At 41.8% G+C, this 9,042-nt stretch overlaps 1 protein-coding gene across 2 annotated transcripts; it reads left to right on the plus strand.

Annotated features, from left to right (window-relative positions):
* Positions 1–2,478: 2,478 nt before the first annotated feature.
* Positions 2,479–9,042, plus strand: LOC310812934 (T-cell acute lymphocytic leukemia protein 1-like). Of its 2 annotated transcripts, none has more exons than XM_083681697.1 (4): positions 2,479–2,585; positions 3,977–4,525; positions 4,873–4,964; positions 6,339–9,042. In XM_083681697.1, exons 2-4 carry the CDS (start codon positions 4,053–4,055, stop codon positions 6,821–6,823), a joined length of 1,050 nt encoding a protein of 349 aa, XP_083537823.1. In that variant the 5' UTR covers positions 2,479–2,585; positions 3,977–4,052; the 3' UTR covers positions 6,824–9,042. The 2 variants fall into 2 exon arrangements, with proteins under 2 accessions (XP_083537823.1, XP_083537824.1); XM_083681698.1 differs by having other exon boundaries at positions 4,876–4,964.

Here is a 9,042-nt window from a genome sequence, read left to right on the forward strand (position 1 = left end):
ATATCACGAGGCAAAGGTCGGCCAGACACAGGTAGGGTACATAGCACCTTCTCTGTATATCTGGGATCCATTAGAGATTTTAATTGTGTGGATGTGAGTGTGTATCCTCAGTGAATTCTCAATTTCAGAGTAATTTTAGCTGCGTGGTTGGGGTTGGTTTTTTCATTGATTACTTTGTCTTATGATGACTGTTGGATAGATGATTCACTTACTTAAACAAATGTATTTGTTGTAAGCCGCTTTGGATAAAGGCGTCTGCTAAATGTCATAAATGTAACAAATTTAAATAGGTTGGGAGGGCTTTTTTCTTGCTGCGAACTGAAATACAAGTTTGCTATTCTGGTGAATTGTGTATATACCAGATGATTTACCAGTGTGTGTATGTATTATAAGGTTGGTTAGAGGAAGTAAGCTTGCTCTCTCTCTCTCTCTCTCCCTCCTCTCAGGTGTGTACATTGAGCAGGTTGGGGACAGCGCAGGAGAGGGCCTGTACTCAGGGCTCCTAGGGGTTGGAGATGAGATCCTAGAGGTGAACAGGGAGGCAGTGGCAGGACTGACCCTGGATCAGGTCACACGTCTCATGACCCGTGACAGCACCGCCTCCATCCGTATCCTACCGTACCGTCGGAACCAGCGCTGAGAAACTAGACATTTGGATATTCCACATCTACATCAATGGAAACCAACATTGGACATAACTTCAACAAGAGAATGGACATAATTCAGCATTGAGGGAGTTGTTTCAGCTCAGAGAGGACCAAGGGACTAATACAGTGTTTATGTGCTGAGATGGTATGATACAGTACAATGAAGCAAAGTTTCAGTAAATCAAAACTGAGCTCATTTAAGACAGGAGGAGATATGAATGGGAGCACTGACACAACCAGATACAACCTAGACAAAGACTGTAATGGTCATTGTGGATATCACAATGAATATGTGTCAAAAGCTCATAATAAATGATCAAATAAATATGTTGTTTAGCCTAAAACCTGCAATCCTTATTGATGACTTTATAACTTTACATTGAAAACAATTACTCTGTTGGGATATAGCCTAGCTAATGCAGTCCACTAAAACTTCTCTATGACAAGGTCAGAATGTTTTTTAAATTAAAGAAAATCGTAGCCATATCAACACATATATTTCACCTTTGCCTAACAATGTCTCAGATAGCTTTCACCTTATGCTTCAAAAGAATAGGCTAGGTTCAAATGTATTTTTTCAGTCGCTGATGCTATTGTCTACAATTGGATATATCCATAGGCCTATAATGGTCGTGACAATCAATTTTAATAGGCCTACTGGTCGTGACAGTCTGAAAACGAAGAGAACTCGTGACTCAACGGCATGGTATATGATGCTACTTTGCTATCGGCCTGTAAATGGATCATGCGCTTCCTTTACGAAATTGGAGCCTATATAGTCTGTAAATATGCCTACTCAGCGTCGCAGTAGTACATTTTGTCTTAGGCCTTCTCTGGTTGAAGACTGGAGTCTATCCTGACAAACGGCTTGGCACAATAGGCTATTATTGACTTAATAAACAGACAACAAATATTTAATTGTTAATGTATGGCTGCATTTTCATGGACCTAAATAATTGTCACTGTCTTCCTAGCAGCAAAATAAATTATGGAAAATTCGATGTTAGGTTTGAACAAATGAGTCTCTTCTTTATGTCCAGTGATGGCGTGTCACTCCTGATTTCTCCCACCCCTTATCCGATGATAGGGCACTGATATGGGTTTATCTCTCTCAGCCATGTCGCCCCGGGGGACCCGCGCTAAATTTGCCAGGAATCCCAGCCATGGCCACCCCATCGATACATAAGAACGACGACAGTGAACAATTATTTCCACTACCTATTTAAGCCCTTTGATGTTTTAGCACATTTGTAGGCCCTATGCCTTGCTTGCAGACTTTGTGCATAAATTATATATGAGTGGCTGTATTACATTGATAACTTTATATGAATGCATTCAATTACAATAGATATGATAATCTTAATAATAATAATAATAATAATAATAAATCTGATTAATTTAACAATGATTATTGTTATCATCATTATAGGCCTATTATTGGGCTAATAACAGGCAATATACTTTTTGCGTTTAAACCGATACACGACATAAATGTAAAGGTGCAGTTCGTTCAAAACGTTAAAATATATTGGTTTATTTCATTTATAAGACAACATAAAACATATTTTAACCACCTCGACTCACCTTTAGTCTACCTCACATCGTTAGTTACTAGAGCTGCTTCCGTATCTTTTTATGCTTTGCCCTCCACAAGCCTATACAGCATACGACAGCCAAATAATAATGAATCATTTCATAAATAATGCGTTTAGGAGCTTATCGGGAACGAAGAGGCCGCTACCGCACCCTTATCTCGCCTGGCCACATTGCGCCCGTGTTCCGCTCCCCATAGTGAGCGGGCGCGCTGGATGCGGTGAGGAATAACTCAAACCTCACTTCCAGTTCCACACAGTACTCCACTAAAAAAACCTCAGACATGGATGACCCACTCACAAAATGGCTCCACTTACACACTAACATCAACATACGCCGGGAACGGTAAGCGTAAAACACATCGAAATTTCATTTCCACGGTTGGGCTTTACTGGAATTGTAATTACGAGTGTGTTTGTGGTAGGCTATATTTTCTTTTTTGCTATTATTCCATCCGATGAACACATTGGAATGCATTAGGGAAGCAAGGCCTATTATGGAACATTGTAATCAAATTAAGCTATAGCCTAACTGAAAGTGTGGTTGTTGACAAATTGATTGAGTGATTATTTGGATGCATAAAATAGATATTTATCACAACCTTTTTCAAATAATGTATAATTCAATTCAAAATGATAACGTCGTGAAGCTTTTGGATTGCTGTTTTCTTACAGCTAGGCTTCAAACTTCATCGTTGATAGAATGCGAACCAATAGAAGTAAGAAATTCGATAATTAATTGCTCGGTTTTGTGCCAACCGTGTTCCACATTTCTGACATAATAAATGATGGTCTAAGTAAACTAGCCTATATTGCTACAGTCAAAAGAGAATGTATGTCAGTAAGAAAGGCCGACAATCAAAACACGCTGATTAGAGAACTCTAGAGAACTCTAATCAGCCTAATAACTTCAGATTATCGAATTAAATGAGGGTATCTTAATGTTAAAACGTCTAGGTTACGCACAAAATGTAGGCACTCTTTCAGGAAAAGACAACAACAACAACAACAACAACAACCATCCCGTCATTGAGATTTAGATGATTTATGTTAGGTCATGTTCAGAAACGTCAACACAACATCAACATTAAATAGGGTAGGCCTACTGATTTCGTTTGGCCTTGGTTGCTAAAATAAGAAAAACCCATGCGTAAAAACACTATGGTGGAGGAACAGGATTTCGATTAGCACAGACGATTGAAGATCACAAAACAATTAGCAAATGTTACCGCTCACATTTTATCCGCCCCGGGCTAATATGTGTAGCATATTCTTCGTTATTCCCGTGCAATGTAGCCTATTTTTTCATTCTCCAACAATATTTATCGTAGTACCGTTAATCATTTCCACGTTGGTAAAATAAGGAGAATAGAGTATAGGCTACACAACAAATAAGACAGCCCTTTGGTGAATTTGTTTCATTCAGGGCTAATTTCATCCCACATGTGGAAAATAATGCTAAGCAGCACAGGGCAGCACCTGTTCAACGATTTGATGATGTCGTCAATTTTGGAAAAATATAGGGTATGGCTAATGAGAACCCCTTTAACAACGTTCAGTTGATTGATATGTCGAAATGTCTATTTGAATGCGCAGATGAAGGTCTGAAATTATTTATTTTCTTATGTGAATATGACAATAATAAATGGAGACGTCATTTTGACCTGAATCAAAAATATAGACTGGTTGTTTCATGCAGTGTGTTACATGGTTGTTTGTCTATTTTTTGCTCTGTAGTGTGGTGATATCGAATTATTTAGGCTAATTGAGAGGCATTTTATAGGACATATGCCTATGTCTTTGTCGTGATGAAATGATGGAAAAACGGAAGCCGGAGCTTAGTCCTGGAAGTCCCGGTGCCAAGTCGTGTGGTCCACTAAAGCAGGATTCCATCATCAGGGTGAATGGACGCAAAGATGTGAAGGACTCGACGGACGGGAACTTTACTGGGGAGGGGGTTAAGACAGATGACGCGCCTCTGCAGAGCCCGCGGAACGGGACCATCGTCCTTAACGGCGTTGCCAAGGAAACCGCTTACGACGCCCTTGACCTGAAAGGGGAAGTACCATTGATCGAGCTCTCGAGGAGAGACGATATAAAAGGGGGGCAGCAGACAACGGACAGCCATTCGGTACCGATCACGGAGCTTCGCAGACCACCCGTGCCGTTGCCGCACCGAGACGCGCTGAACGACGCTCGAATGGTCCAGCTGAGCCCAAACGCGTTCCCTCTCCCGGCGCGAGCGATGCTCTACAACTTGGCGCAACCTCTCGCCGCCATCAACAGGTAAAATGAAATAAAAATCGAATATGTGGGGGAATGTCGTAACATTTTCTCTTTTCACTTTGTATAAAGGAATTGGTTTATGATAAAAACATGGTTCTCGTATTTGATTACACTAAGCAATCCAACATGTGTAGGCCATAGGCCTGACCTTTCTTTAGTGAAACATTTAAGCTATAGGCTATACTTTTCATACCCCAAACAAAATGATATGATATTACATGTGTGTGTGTGTGTGTGTGTGTGTGTGTGTGTGTGTGTGTGTGTGTGTGTGTGTGTGCGCGCGTGTGCGTGTGTGTGTGCGCGTGTGCGTGTACGTGTGCGTGTGTGTGTACTCATATCTTTGTCAGTAGTCTTGGAGGGGAGTCAGAGCAGTACGGTATGTACCCCAGCAACAGGGTAAAGCGCCGCCCGGCACCTTACGAGGTTGAGCTCGATGAGGGTAGGCACATTTTTGATCTTTATACGTATACTAAGACACACCTCTACTGTGCCCTCCTTCTCCATGGTCTTCTCTAAAATCTCATCATCTTAATGTCACCCCCAATGCATTTATCCACCGTCACCAACATGTCATTTGGGCAGGTATTGAAAGACCAGGCACATTCACAAACATGATGATTGTACACTGATATACCCTGGAAATTATTCTAAGCTATTTCTTGTTAACAATGAAGCTGGTACTGTAGGCTGTAGTCTAACTCATTAGACACATCTGGAATCATTTGCATCTCCTTTGCTCACTTACAGTCACATATGGGCATGCATAGCACAGGGGAAGGGAGGATGGGGAGGTTGCTGCTGCCTTGCCGAGGCTGTGCTGTACTGCAGAGTAAGCTGGAAGATTAAGAGAGGCTGGGTGTGTTCCAAAGGGAAAAAATAGAAAACAACAACGGGATTTAGTGTTTCTCAAACACTTCTCTCAGTTGCTGGGCTGCAACATTGGTTTTTGAGGTGACCCCCAGGTAATGTGCATCTATGTAACCAACATTCAGTCCAAACAATATTAGAAAAACAATGGAAATGTATCGCATTTACATAGTTCCCATCACCTTCAGATGCTTGCCCGCATAGGCGTGTGGTGAACCTCCATCCCCTCCCTGGCACTTCTAGTTACTAGAACACAGTCAACAGAGTTGTTTCTACAACAACCTATAGCATTAATTCCAACCAGCAACATTGTACTCAACAACCCTACACTCTGTCCATTATGACAAAGAGTGTGGACCCCTTGACATACAGGAGAGCATAGATTAATACATTTATTAAGATTGGAGAGCATGAATGTGATGGGTAATTCATTGTGGTAGTGTTTCATATTAGAATGGTGACTTTACATAACTATGTCATTTACACCATCACCATACGTAGCTGTCTTTGTTCATTACATCATTACTACCTTCATGTTTCTTCTATTCCCATTTTGCCCTACACTTTAACACCTCCTAAATCTCTTTCTCTCTCTCCCTAACCCTAACCCTAACCCTACATTTGAAAGGAACCACAATACTCACTTTAATTTCATGAAATGGAGATAATAAGACATTTGGACTAGATCTTACTTTAATTTGTACACCTCTTCCCACATCTCATATCTCTCCTCCCCTCACTCCTCTCTCCTCCTGTCTCCTCCCCTACCCTCTCCTCCCCTCACTCCTCTCTCCTCCTGTCTCCTCCCCTACCCTCTCCTCCCCTACCCTCTCCTCCTGTCTCCTCCCCTACCCTCTCCTCCCCTCACTCCTCTCTCCTCCTGTCTCCTCCCCTACCCTCTCCTCCCCTACCCTCTCCTCCCCTACCCTCTCCTCCCCTCCGTTAGCTGGCCAGCCAAAGATTGTGCGGCGGATCTTCACCAACAGCCGGGAGCGCTGGCGGCAGCAGAACGTGAATGGGGCCTTCGCCGAGCTACGCAAGCTCATCCCCACCCACCCTCCGGACAAGAAGTTGAGCAAGAACGAGATACTGAGACTGACCATGAAGTATATCAGCTTCCTGTCCAACCTCCTGGATGACCAGGATGGAGGAGGAGCTGTCGGGACAGGCGACGGGGCGGGGCTACCCCAGGGGCCTCGTCAGGATGTGGTGGGACTGGCCAAGGATGATCTCCTGGAGACAATGTCACCAGGGTCCAGCTGTGGGAGCCTGCCGGATGGAGATGGTAGCCCTGAGAGCTTCACAGAGGACCAGGACTCACCTCCAGCCCCCAGGACTCTACCCATCCTTCATGCTGGTGCACAACCACAACTGGCCACTAGGGACCTGCGGCATAACACACGGCCACAAGATGGAGGCAGCCAGCGGTGATGCTGCTGACAACGGTTGTGGTTGTGACAGAGATGGTTGTGGCTGTGTTAGTGATGATGACAGAGTTGATGATGGACTGAGAAAGCAGGAAACAGTACAGTACGCCCCAGAAAGACAGACGACTGATTGGATGAGTGTGATCAGGGATACAACATCTCTGAGCTTTCCCCATGGCGGTCTTAAAGGGTCTAGGGAGCACAATGGTGTCAGAATTTTACCTTGAGAGTATTCTTATTACCCATCTTAGATCAGAAGCAATCGGCAGCTTGTAAAATACTTGTAAATTCTGCATGATTCATGCTGTCTCGGATCTGGGGTGAGAAACGCTTCCTGTATCCTGCATTATGAATGATCTGTGTTGTCCTCAAATGCTAAAACTATCATGTCATGAGAGGTGTACACATCTTATACGTCATCATACTATATGTCAGTGAGGTGATGCCAAGGGGGGTCCATCAGGAAATGTTTGAAGGCCATTAGCCATTAATTCTCTTATCCTTTATCCTTTGTGAATGAGGGATCTTCAAACTGTCATAAATAGTCAAGTTTAGGGTTCAACGCAAATGGCATGGACCGTATCCTTATGCTTGAATATCTGGCGGTGAAAATTCTAGAAAGTTAGAATTCAACACACGTATCCTCTAAAGCCAGGATTCACACGTAATGACAGCACTCATGATACATTTGTAAAAAATGTACATAGCATTACCCTCCAAATGATATTGACAATGGTTCATCTTCAAGTGATTAGAAGTTAGTTCAATATGGCATATTTGTTACACGGTTTAAGGCTAGAAAATTAAAGACAACATGATGATACAGCAAATGTGGTACCTTACTGCTGTTACACGTATAGCCTAGTATTGATTAAAAGATCACAAAATAACATGGCAACTGATCGTTAAACACAATCACGTATACTTGTACATTGGTTAAGCATACAGTACATCTGTGATCAAAGAAAAGCAGTTAAAGACTAAGAAACAACCGTTTCAGCTGTTGAGGTACAAGAGGTATTTCAGTATGTGAGGGCAAAATAAATAATATGACGACTCACCCTTCTGTAAATATAAATATATTTTTAATTTGTTTTTCCCCTGCTGTATTGCAGTTGTGGTCTGGTATGGTACACTGAGTGAATCACCTCCTTAATACCCCCCTACATTCTCTGGTGGGATTGGAAATGACACCAGCAGTTTTCTGTCAGTCAACAGTGAGGTGTTAATCACTGTTGTTTGGTCATTTGATTACTGCTTTTTCAGCAGACATTTAGTAGCCTATCTTGGTACCTTTGCTTACTATTTTATGTACTACAATAAAACAAAGGGACGTTGTGGGACAATTGCTGTGACAGCTAGCTTAGCATAGTTTTGCCCTCTAAACCATAACCATATCCCAAACCACTGAGAATTTAGACTGACAGCTCCATGATCGTGATTGCTGTGTCCTCGGCACCTGTGATTTAGAGCACACTTAATAACATAATATGTTTTACCTTGAAATAAGTTACAATGTATTCCAGAAATCATTTCACTTCCATTAGGGGTCATGCAAATTTGGATTGAGTTACATGTCAGGAGTAGGTTTAAGAGAGAATATTAACCACTTTCAGTACACATTTGTTATGATATTTTAAGACCTTCAATGGTGTTTCCATCATGTATTGGTGTGATTTTCATAGGAAGTTTTTATTTTGAATTACAATGTTTTGCCATATTTCATGAAATAGGTCACCAGACTACACCAAATGTCTTCTGATTTCACAAATTGCATAGCCTACTTTGCACACTATTGATGTTTTACTTTCTTGTTTTGAAATTTGTATTAAACAACAACAGTGAAACTCCAAACAATGGAGTTGCACTGGGTTCCGAGATGCCGACACACTGTCACGTGCATGGAGGCAAACACAACAGAATTAAGAAGAGTGCAGTTACTATTGGTTTAACAGTAGAAAAACACTTTCTGTTTGAATCAGCTAAAAGCATGATTGATTTGACACAGCAATTACGATTTACTCCCTAACAGGTGCAGCCAGTCAATTTACAGTTTTTGGGGAATGAGTTTTGAAGCTGGCTAAACCACAGGTAGCCTATGATAGGGGACATTGCAATTCTCCCGTATGTTCTGTTTAGTAATAACATGTTTGTTGTATGATATATATCTATGAATATATGCAATGTTAAATCGATGAATTTTAGTATACTGAATAAAATTGT

Source organism: Argentina silus, assembly GCF_951799395.1.
Source record: "Argentina silus genome assembly, chromosome: 1".
Taxonomy (NCBI): domain Eukaryota; kingdom Metazoa; phylum Chordata; class Actinopteri; order Argentiniformes; family Argentinidae; genus Argentina; species Argentina silus.

Excerpts from the sequence above, each read along its gene's own strand:
- LOC310812934 (XM_083681697.1), top strand. The coding sequence starts at position 4,053 with ATGATGGAAAAACGGAAGCCGGAGCTTAGTCCTGGAAGTCCCGGTGCC. Across the intron at positions 4,526-4,872 it reads CCTCTCGCCGCCATCAACAG|TAGTCTTGGAGGGGAGTCAG; the intron begins GTAAAATGAAAT and ends TATCTTTGTCAG. Across the intron at positions 4,965-6,338 it reads CGAGGTTGAGCTCGATGAGG|CTGGCCAGCCAAAGATTGTG; the intron begins GTAGGCACATTT and ends CCCCTCCGTTAG.